We start from the raw sequence: 11,872 nt of genomic DNA, 5'->3' as shown, positions 1-11,872 counted from the left end.
TCTCTCTCTCTCTTCACCTCTCTTTTGCTATATTTTTCTCACACATGCACATCTCTCTCTCTCTCTCTCTCTCTCTCTCTCTCTCTCTCTCTCTCCCCCCCCCCCCTCTCTCTCTTCCTCTTCCCCTATCTCTTCCATTCCCTATCCATCCCATCCCCTACTCTCTCTCTCTCTCTCTATCCCACCCTCTCCCACCCTCTCCCTCTCTCTCTTTATCTATCTATATATATTTTTATGTATCTATCTTGATCTTTATCTCTATATTTCTCTATCCAAATTTCTCTCCCACTCCTCTCTTTTACTATATATTTCTCACACACATCTCTCTCTCTCTCTCTCTCCCTCTCTCTCTCTCTCTCTCCCACCCTCTCCCATCCCCCATCCCCTACTCTCCTCTCCCATACCCTACACTCTCTCTATCTCTCTTTGCATCCCTCTCTCCCTCTTCCACCTTCTCCCACCCCCTACTCTCTCTCTCTCTCTCTCTCTCTCTCTCTCTCTCTCTCTCTCTCTCTCCATTTCTCCCTCCCTTTCTCCCTACCCCACTTTCTCCCATCTCGTACTCTCTCCCCATCCTCTAATCTCTCTCACTTTCTACCCTCTCTCCTTCCCTCTCTCCCTATCCATCCTCTCTATTGAAATACAAGGTTTACAAAATGTGTGTGCACACACGTGCTATGTAAGCCTTAAATTTAAAAATGCTTTAAATAGTGTGTGCATGCTATAGCACACATGCGCTATTTAAAGCTTTGGATTCTACCAAGCCAAAGGCTTGGATTTGCCTTGGGGATCCAACCCAAAGGTTGGGAGTCTCTAAACTAGTTTGAGATGTGTTTTGCAACAAGCATACAAAAAATTATTGATTTTTCTTGTGTGCTCTCCTTCAAGTTTCCTTATGGTTGAGCATTGATAATATCATGTTACATGATATTGTTAGCTATATAACCATATAATTTTTTTTGAACTCATACTATTTCAAGCCTTTCAATTATAATTTCTTTTGAATGTATGTTTGTTTTCTCTAAAAAACTAACATGTACTAAGTGGGGTGTAAATTTTAGCCCATTCATCAAATTTCACAACAACTTAGTTTTTTAGAAACTAGACTCCATTCTGCACACTTTGAAAAAAATAAGCTTTGATTTTAGATTAGTTTTCAATCATTTCTAGGGGGGGCACACATATATTTCACATTTTTGGGATGTGTCCAATTACAAAATTCGTTAAAAAGAATACACATTATAAAATTACTCGAAAAATATGGGATAAACTACACAGTGTTTGGTAACTTTTGACTAGAGGGATAAATAATTTCAAAAAAAGGTTAAATTTTATTTTTTTTTGCGGGGGGGGGGCACACTTTGCACTGTGTTATGCTTTTTTTTTGAAAAAAAAAGTACCACTTTTTGTGGCCCCCTTTTTTGAGGACCTAAAACTAAACCATTTTGAAAAAAAATTAGTAGTTTAGAAACTAGATTCAAAGTACTACTACTTTTGTTTTTGTCATATCTTAAAATTGTAATCATAATTATCTTCAAATTCTTGTCAAAGTTTAGAAATTGTTGATTTCAAAAAAAAAGTGGCCACTTGTACCCCCCTTTTGGCACCACAAAATAGTGCACTTACCCTGTACCAAGTCTTGTGGCTACAGATGACTTGCATCTTGAACAACTAGATGTCAAGACAACTTTTTCCATGGAGATTTGGAGGAAGAAATTTACATGTAACAACCAGAGGGATATGTGGTCAAGGGTAAGGAGAATTTGGTGTGTAGGTTATGGAAGACTCTGCATGGCCTAAAGAAGGCACCTCAACAATGGTATTTAAAAATTGATAGTTTCATAGCTGAACAAGGTTACCATAGATGTCATTCTCATCACTGTGTATATTTTAAGAGTTTCAATAATGGGAGTTACATTGTCATGTTACTCTATGTTGATGGCATTCTTGTTGCTAGTTCTAATTTGCAACAAATAAATGAACTAAAATAGAAATTAGCAAGGTCATTTGCTATGAAGGATTTGGGTGCTGCTAAGAAAATCCTTGGTATGACGATTACACAGGACAGGAAAAATAGAACCTTGAATTTGTCCCAAAGTGAGTACTCAGTATGTAAAGAAGGTGCACTTACCCTGGCACACTTACCCTGTACTAAGTCTTGTGGCTGTAGATGACTTGCATCTTGAACAACTAGATGTCAAGACAAATTTTCTCTATGGAGATGTGGAGGAAGAAATTTACATGTAGAAACTAGAGGGATATGAGGTCACGGGTAAGGAGAATTTGGTGTGCAGGTTAAGGAAGAGTTTGCATGGCCTAAAGCAGGCAACCTTGACAATGTTATTTAAAATTTGATAGTTTCATGGCTGAACAAGGTTACCATAGATGTCATTCTGATCACTGTGTATATTTTAAGAGGTCAGATAATGAGAGTTACATTATCCTGTTACTCTATGTTGATGACATTCTTGTTGCTAGGTCTGATTTGCAACAAATAAATGAACTTAAATAGAAATTAGCAAGGTCATTTTCTATGAAGGATTTGGGTGCTACTAAGCAAATCCTTGGTACGAGGATTACACAGGACAAAAAAAATAGGACCTTGAATTTGTCCTAAAGTGAGTATATAAAGAAGGTGTTGAAAATGTTTAATATGTAGGATGCAAAAGCAATCAGTACACCTTTGGCTAGTCATTTAAAATTGACTAAGGAAATTTATCCAAAGGCACATGAAAAGGTAGATAAAATGTCTATCATCCCATATTCATCAGCTGTTGGCAGTATGATGTATGCAATGATATGCTTACGACCAAATATTGCTCATGTAGTGGGAGTTGTCAACAAGTATATGAGAAATTTGGGTATGGAACATTGGAATGTTGTCAAATGGATTCTTTGATATTTGAAAGGTACTACTACAAAGGCATTATGTTTCACAGGATCTAGTTCTACTATGAGTGGATTTGTTGACTATGATCTGGTAGGAAATATTGATACAAGGATACTACAGGGTATGTTTTCACTATATGGGGCACTGTAGTCAGTTGGATTTCTAGATTGCAGAAGGATAATGCACTTTCAACCACTGAAGCTGAGTATGTAGCTGCTACAAAAGCTAGCAAGGAGATGATTTGGTTACAATATTTTCTGGAGGAATTGGGTTTGAAGCAGGAAGATCGCCCATTGTACAGTGATAGCCAGAGTGTCATTCATCTTGCAAAGAATTCTACTTTTCATTAAAGGACAAAGTACATACAAATCAGGTACCATTTTATTAGATTTGTTTTGGACGATGGCCAATTGTGGTTTGAAAAGATTCACACGAGTGAAAATCCTACAGACATGTTCACAAAGGCAATCCCCAAGGAGAAGTTGGTTTCTTGCTCAACTTTTATTGGGCTTCTTGATTGATGATTGTGGAGGTAATACACAAAAAAGTCTTTTATCTAATGGGAGTTGCACGTACTACATTATCATCTGGTTTCAGTCTCCAAGTGAGAGATTGTTTGGTGTGGAGCATGATTAGTCTCCAAGTGGGAGATTATTGATATTGTGGCGACTGATCATGTAGTGGGTATTGATGTTGTGGTGACTGATCATGTAGTGGGTATTGATGTTGTGGTCACTAAAATTGTAAAAACCCTAAATTGGTTGATTTTAGAGGTTGCCTTAAAATGTTGTTATGAGAGGCTGAGATGTATAATGAATTGTAATGATGGTGTACATTTTTTTGGTAGATAAAAGAAAGGTTGAGGGCTATGTAGGTGGACGTAGCCTAGGTTTTGGGTGAACCATGTTAAATCTCTGTGTTATCTGTGTTTGTTTCATTTTCTTCTTTTGTTTCTACATATAACTGTTTATTCTTATATTGTTTTGGATCTGTCAAACCCTAACAACACTGCTTATCATTCTCTAAATATAAAATAATGACGAAATTATATAATTTAATTAAACCTAAATTGAATATAATTTAAATCTAGTCCAACTGATTAGTTAATATAAAATATTTCCCACTTTGTTTTTTTTCAACAATTAATATTAATAGCTATTTTCTTGACCTTGAATGTTGAATTATCTAAACCTTTAATCTTGAATCTTGAATCTTGAATCTAGATTTGATAGATACTCTTATACTGTATGACATTACTTGAGTTATGACCTATCAAATGTTGAGAGATACCTAAAGTGGATGAGACATCATTCTCAGTCCGACTCTTCAATTGTGGTGATGGTTGTAGGAAATATGTTAGATGTACTTAAGAACTTACTTTTTGAAGATGTTAAATTTTTACAAAAGAGGAAGGCCTATTGTTTATGGAAACATTAACACTAGATTCAACAAATATTGAGGAAGCTTTCATATGAATTTTGAATCACATTTATGAGGTTACATGCTATCTTATTCTTAGATTAACATTTTTTAATTGAATAATTAAATTCTATAATCAGAATTTGTTGTAGGAATTACACAATTCCATTGTGAAAATAGAACACTTTACCACAACAATAGTACAAATTTATATACACTACTTAACTTTATTCATTCATTTTTATAGAATACCAATAATTAGATCAAACACTTCTTTCATTTATTTTCAATAATACATGTTAATAATTATTTTCTGATCTTGAATGTCGAATTATCTGAATCTTGAATCTTCATTTGTTTTATCTGAATCTGATCTCGACCCTCTCAGGAATTCCCTATATAAGGGGGCTCCCGCGCTCTGTTCAAACTCCCAAAGCTATTTCACATTTTAAAAAGTTATTGAAAGCGATTTGTAAGCAATTAGAAGTTACTGAAAGCAAATTTGGAAGCATTTTGAAAGCAATTAAAAGTTTACTGGAATCGATTTGATTTGTGCTCAATTTACCTGTGTTTCACAATGAGGTTCGGTAGTTGTTCAGCAGGCAAGTTCGTGTTGGTATTGTCTGCAGCCATAATCACAATGTCTGTTGCTGCCTGGTTGGGCATTGTGATTTTCCACAATGGCGGGAGAGCCGAGTTCATCGACTCTACCTGCAAGAAGACACCATACCCAGAGATCTGCATTTCGACATTGCAACCTTATCATGGCGGCAAAGGAGTGAACACCAAGAATTTCGCTCAAATTACTCTGAATGCGAGCTTGGATCTAGCTCAAGAAACGTACAGCGTGACTTTGAAAGCAGCCCCCACGCTTCCAGAAATCGGGGCTTTCGACGATTGCATTGCGCTTTATTTCGAAGCTATGGAACACCTCAACAGATCGATGGGAGAAGCAGGCGGCTTGGACATGAATCTCTCCAAGGCCCAGATCTCAAATGTGAAGACATGGCTGAGCGCAGCTCTGACGGATGTGGAGACATGCCTGGATGGTTTCAGAGAGACGACGGGGGAAGTGATGGCTTTTGTGGAGGATCATTGCCAGTCTTTGTCTAAAAGTATCAGCAATGCTCTCGCCACGTTCCAGATCTTCTTCCCCGATAATGGTAGGTTTCGCCCCCGGCGTCCTCTGTTAAATAACCCTAATTTTCCCCATGGGGCTCCTTTTCCTCCATGGATGTCCCGGACCGATCGGAGGCTGTTGCAAGTGCCTGCTTTGGCATTGCATGTGAATGCAACTGTGGCTCAGGACGGCAGCGGGCAGTACAAGACCATCCGAGAGGCTCTTAGGCACGTGCCCTCTCATAGCAGTGAGCGGTATATTGTTTATGTTAAAGCTGGAGTCTATGAAGAAAATGTGCATCTCCACAAGGAGCAGACGAATGTGATGTTTGTTGGTGATGGGCAAGAGCGGACCATTGTTTCATCCAGCAAGAATGTCGAGGACGGCTCGACAACCTTCGCCTCTGCAACCTTTGGTATATTTTTAACTCTTCTCTTTCTTCCAATTTAGCTGCAGGAAAGATTATTGTTAAAATAATGTTAAGCATGTTTTTTCATTTTCTTGACCGCGGGGCATTCATCTTCCATAGTTACAGTTCTGCACTCGTTGTAGAATATTTTCAGATCCATGTTCTGTAAACAGCAACATGCATATCAATTCTAAAAGCTTGTTATAGAATTGTACAGCAAGTATTGTTTAATGATATTAGGATACCTCTTGATCTCTATGAACTTTACTTTCTTCTATCTTATAGATGAAGCAATTATCAAAGATGAGATAGATACTTAATAAAGTTCACTCAATGCTGCCAGAAGCCAGCAATAGTAGAAGGGAGCTTTGATTTGGTTTATTTTTAAGTCTTCTTTCCTAATCTAGCCGTATCAAAGTTTCTTGTAGATTTTATTCCTGTTTTCTAAACCTTAGAAGGTGTGATTAATTGAAGAAATGTAGGTCTGAACATTTGCGGTCTTTTTTTCTGGGGAGCTCCGCTTGTTATATTTATATAATTGGACAGGAAGTGCTGTGGATACCCCTTAATTTCTTTAAATGTTACTTTCTTCTTTCTTATTAATGAAGCAATTGGCGAATATGAGATGGACGCATAAAAATAGAACACTCAATGCAGCCAGAAGCCAATAATAGCAGTAGTCCGAGAGAGCTTTCTTTGTTTATTTTTCAACCTTCTTACCTAATTTAGCTTTATGAAAGATTATTGTGGGTTTCATTCCTGTTTCCTAAACCATATAAAGCGCGCTATTAATTGATGAAATGTAGGTCTGAACTATTGTGGTCTTTCTTTCTGGCGGCTCGCTTCAACTCTTCAAATTTGTTAAATGAGAGTTTTCAAATAAAATAAAGCATTTCCTCCATTTTCTGGACTGGAGTTTTCGTCTTTCATAGATGCTGTTCTGCACACATTCTATAATAGATCTTGTTCTATAAACAGCAACATGCATATCTGTTCGTTAGGGAATTGGATGTGAAGTATTCTTTAATGATTTGTATACCTCTTGATCTCTATAAACATTACTCCTCATTTCTTATGGATGAAGAAGTTGGCAAAGATGAGATAGATACATAAAAATAGTGCACTTAATGTATCCAGAAACCAGTTATAGCAATCCAAGAGAGCTTCATTTAGGTTGTCTAACCAGTTTTGTGCCCCACCTCTGCTACTAAGTTCCACAGTTATAGAAGTAAGAATCCTGTTCAAGAGTCTGCCCATACCAAAAGTTCTCAAATATAAGGCAGTTTCCAAACTTATCATTGTGCAGACATCTGATCCTAAAATAACTTCATCTGTTATTAACAAGCTTTAATCTGGCAACAGATAACTTCATTTGCTAAGAAGAATGCCCGTAATAATACGAAGGTCTTAGCTTAGGGTGAGGAGGCTCTTTCTTCTTCATGGCACAGAATTACTAGTAGATACGTTAAAAGTCTTGATTGAAGTAGCCGTGGATCAGACCGATGGAGAGTGAACGGTTTAGACTTCTTGAGAGTTACATTGCTTCTCAACTAGTCCACAACACTTAAAGAGGCCTTGTTGGTAAGTTGCAACTGTCTCATGGGTCACAGCAGTAGAGCCTAGATCTAGCACTATGCTATATGGGACCGAGGAACGCAAGTGTGTTCCATGTGGTGTTATTGAGGGCCCTGGTTGTCATTCGATATAAAGAGGATCTGTCAACATAATTGGAGATCCACAGGACACGATTTTCTAGGAAATCTCTCCTATCCTATGGAGACAATTACTCATTTCATGACAATAGGAGACCACACGGCGAAGATTTATTTAAAAGAGCATATCTTATTAACCTTGGGATATGGGAAAAAATATCACGTGTTCAATTTTTCTCCAAGATTGAAAATATAGGCTCCTTGAAAAAGCTGTAATTCCTCATAAACTAAGCTCTTACCTTCAAAATAATGTCTCATTGAGTAGGGTAAATACTCTTGCCAGGCATTTGTAGTTAGAATTTTGGTTACCATTTTCAGAGCTATAGTAATTCCTCCTGTGATCAGGAATGGTCTTCAGGGTATAACGATCACCTATGCCTAAAAACACCAGTGCCTGCTACTTACTAAAGAATTTATTCACAGCTTAACTCAGACTTTGCCATCTTAATCTGCGTGAGTAGCAATCGATCATTGGAAAAACAGAAATTTGCAGAGGGATCCTGTGATCCTGTCTCTTCATGACCTTGGCCTCACTCTCTATAGCAGGTTCCCAGATTTCTTTTAACAGCACTTGCTTTGGCACTCACGTGAATACTCAGATTTTGACTCATCCACCTCTGTAGTCATCTGTCGACATCTGTCTAAGGGCCCTTTTTTCCTTGGTCCTTGTGTGTTGAAGATTGATCCAAGCAAGTTGTATGCATTGTTGATACTATCCAAGCCTCGTGCCAAAGATGAATACCCAAACTGGTCATCTTCTCCTTCGTAATTACTCCAACAAAGTCGACTAATTGCACCGAATTTATTCTCATGTGAGAGAGAACTATTTACTTTGAATATCTTCCCACTGAACCTTCGCATGCTCTCGGATAGAAGCTACATGAGAGAAACATGGACTATACAACTTTCACGAGAGTAATGGTAGAAATATTCACCTATGAAACTGTTCTTTGTGAACTAGTTCACGAGTTATTTGCATGCACGTTAAACTAAAGGGAATCAAAACTCTCAACTTGCAAAAGAAATAGTCAGAAAGGTCAGTAAGAAGAGGGCTGGTTTACTAATGTTGTGCTATGGTTTAGCGGATTAAAAATCTCAGGCAGTGGGCCTAAGTTGTAGGTTCGGATTCCAGTACGGATGCGGGTTCAAGAATCAGTTTTGAAATTCATCTAAGTTTTTTTGGACTTAAGTTCGGATTCATTTTGGGTTCATCTCTACAAACACATGTTTTTCAAAAAATATGTAGCATCTTTTTAAAGACATTCTTCTATGATCATAATTTAGACGTCATCTTTTGTCAATTTGGATTTCCTTTATAAGTGATTTTTCATTTTCATCCACAAATGCATAAATGACGTATAAACATCTCTTTTGGTCTTTTTAGTGGTCACGATAGGGTCGAGAGGTTAAAAAAACACATAAAAATGTCTAAAGAAAAGTCCCAAGACCGAATTCAGCCCAGGTCTAGACAACAAATTCTTCAAAATTCACTACAAATTCTGCCTAGATTCCTGTGACAGAATTTACAGCAAATTCATAGCTCTGCAAGAGAATTTGGAGAAAATTTGACAAGGACCAGACTTTGTACAGAATTGAACCAGACTCTGAAAGTTGCGAGAGAGAATCTGGTAACTTAGTAGTGGGCAGTACGAGACCTTTGTATCAATTGTGCACTATTGCACAGTTATCAGTTTACGACATTTTTCCCGTAACTAGAATGATCATTTCTTTAATAAGTTTGATTCCCTTTTTCACCTTTATGCCCGATTTTTTAGATAATTTCTTCAATAAAACCGTTTTCATTTTGTACTTATTGTACTCGATTACGTGGAGGTTTTGGATCATTTCTTTGTAAGTTCAGTTCTCTTTAGTAATTCTGTGCTCCATTAGACATCTGACATTCGAGTTTGTGAGTAGCAAGAAGTGAAGAATTTATTATGGTTTTCTTGTATTTCCAGTATGCTGGAGCATCTTCGTGATTGCACGCAGATGCAAAACGTATTGGTAGATTGATAAGCTCCAGTGTTGTGCAGTACATGTTTGGGGTTTCTATTATAATTATAATTTATGTTCTTTATCAATGATTCAAGAGTGTTCTGAATTATGGTTTATGGTTGGAGATTCGAAATAGGTTAATTTCTATTCCTTATTTTGATTTAACTTATTCCTGGGTGGTGAAAGAAGAACAATTTAAAGAGATCAGATTTCCACAATCCATTGCATAATATATTTGTTTCTAGATTTGATTGTGTAGAGATTTTTACCATCAACGTTTCGAATCACACTACGTGATCCATCAACAAGATGAAAAGAGATGCAAAACAAAATTCTGATATTTTGTTTTGCATCTCTTGCTCTCTTTTCATCCTGATGATGGATCACGTAGTGTGATTCGAAACGTTGATGGTAAAAATCTCCACACAATCAAATCCAGAAGCAAATATATTATTAGAAGAACAATTTTTTACCATTTCTTTCGCATATAACCCAAGATTATGGATAATAAATAGCGTTCTATTCAAATAGCTTTGTATTTATATTATATTTCCTGATAAATTTGTTATAGCGTAAAAGTAACACAAAACATGTTGAATTTTAAATTGTTTTTGCTTAAGACAGATAGGTACTAACACACTTTAATTTGATGGCAAATGCAGCTGCATCTGGCAAAGGATTTATTGCTCGAGATATGACCTTCGCCAACTTTGCAGGACTGCACAAGAATCAAGCTGTGGCTCTCCGGGTGGGAGCTGATCTTTCAGCCTTTTACCGCTGCAGCTTTGTCGGATTCCAGAACACCTTATATGTTCACTCCCTTCGCCAGTTCTACAGAGAGTGTAATATCTATGGAGCTGTAGACTTCATCTTGGGCAATGCAGCTGCCATTTTCCAGAACTGTACCATTATTGTAAGGGCACCCATGGCCAATCAGACTAACACCATTACTGCTCAGGGTAGAAATGACCCCAACCAGAACACCGGCATTTCCATTCAAAAGTGCACCATTGTGGCCTCAACAAATCTTGTTCCAGTCAGATCCACTTATCTAGGAAGGCCATGGAAATTATTCTCACGGACAGTTTTCATTCAAAGTTTCTTTGGCGACATCATCCACCCAGCAGGCTGGCTGGAGTGGTCGGGAGATTATGGACTGGAAAGGGTGTATTTTGGGGAATATATGAACAGTGGACCCAGCTCAAATGTGCATAAGCGAGTTGGATGGGGAGGTGTTCGAGTTCTTAAAAGGGCAGAGGATGTCAATTTTTTCACTGTTGATAATTTTATTTCCGGAACTGCTTGGTTGCCTTCTAGTGGAATTCCTTTTGATCAAGATTTGATCACATAGGGCTGAATTGCTGTAGATTTGTAAAGGCAGTTCCATTTGTTGGATGTGAAGTCCACTCTTCATCTTCTATTGAAGAGTATTGTATAATTATAAGGGCAAACTTCTATACATGTAAGCTGCACTGACTGAATAAAATATTTGCTCTATTCTCAGTGTGGATGTAGCCACATTTGTGGTGAACCACGATAAATATGGTACACTTGTCTTATTTAATTTTAATCTGCTGTTTTTACTTTTGAACTAAAATCTCTCAATTGCTATTAGAGCCAGTTAGATTTTCTATCTTAAAAGAACAGAGCAGTGCAACATGATGCATGGTAGATGAAGTGGTATTCACTTTTGTTGCATTCAAAAATAAAATAAAAAGTAAAATAAAATTGGAAGGCCAAGAAGCAACAGAGTTACAGCAGACACTCAGAATTCTCAAATCGATGCTTCGAAGAACTTAACATATCTCAATAAAAGGCCATAGAAGTTGAGGAAAATGTTACTCAGTTAGCGAAGGAGAACATTTATTAGCTGTAGCCCACATATTTGCTTCACTAATGATACGTTTGTGCATATAACTGATTTGTTTGGAAAGACTTGCTTGCATTACTGGTGGCATGAAGGTCAAAGCTGACAGAGATGAATCATCACCATATGGTGCAAGGCTTGCAGTACGGAATGTTGCACAAAGATGAAAGGAATTTAGTATTGACTTCCTTGAATGGTATGAGAATAACTCAAAACTAATGAGGAGATAACTCTGTTGTAATGTTCCTTTTCTGAACCTTAATGTTTGTCTAAGTCTGAAGGGGAAAATGTTTAATCCGTATGGTTGGATATGCCCGTACAGAGGAATGGAATGTTGTACGCGAATTTGGGAGGATGGAAGATTGTGTTGGAAGATGGCAAATGAAAGTTTGCAGATGGAAGATGATGGATGGAAGATGGCAGGTGGAAGATGGAAGTTGGAAGATGGAAGTTGTAAAAT

At 37.4% G+C, this 11,872-nt stretch overlaps 1 protein-coding gene across 1 annotated transcript; it reads left to right on the top strand.

Annotated features, from left to right (window-relative positions):
- The first annotated feature begins 4,773 nt into the window (after window positions 1-4,773).
- LOC149567500 (putative pectinesterase/pectinesterase inhibitor 61) lies at window positions 4,774-11,115 on the top strand. The gene is made up of 2 exons (XM_089820712.1): window positions 4,774-5,844; window positions 10,208-11,115. The coding sequence occupies exons 1-2, from the start codon at window positions 4,887-4,889 to the stop codon at window positions 10,894-10,896; spliced, it is 1,647 nt and encodes a 548-aa protein (XP_089676838.1). The 5' UTR covers window positions 4,774-4,886; the 3' UTR covers window positions 10,897-11,115.
- Window positions 11,116-11,872: the final 757 nt, after the last annotated feature.

This window comes from Cupressus sempervirens, chromosome 3 (assembly GCF_028749045.1).
Source record: "Cupressus sempervirens isolate cs-2001-9-10 chromosome 3, ASM2874904v1, whole genome shotgun sequence".
NCBI lineage: Eukaryota > Viridiplantae > Streptophyta > Pinopsida > Cupressales > Cupressaceae > Cupressus > Cupressus sempervirens.
This window is presented reverse-complemented; position numbering and strand designations above follow the sequence as displayed.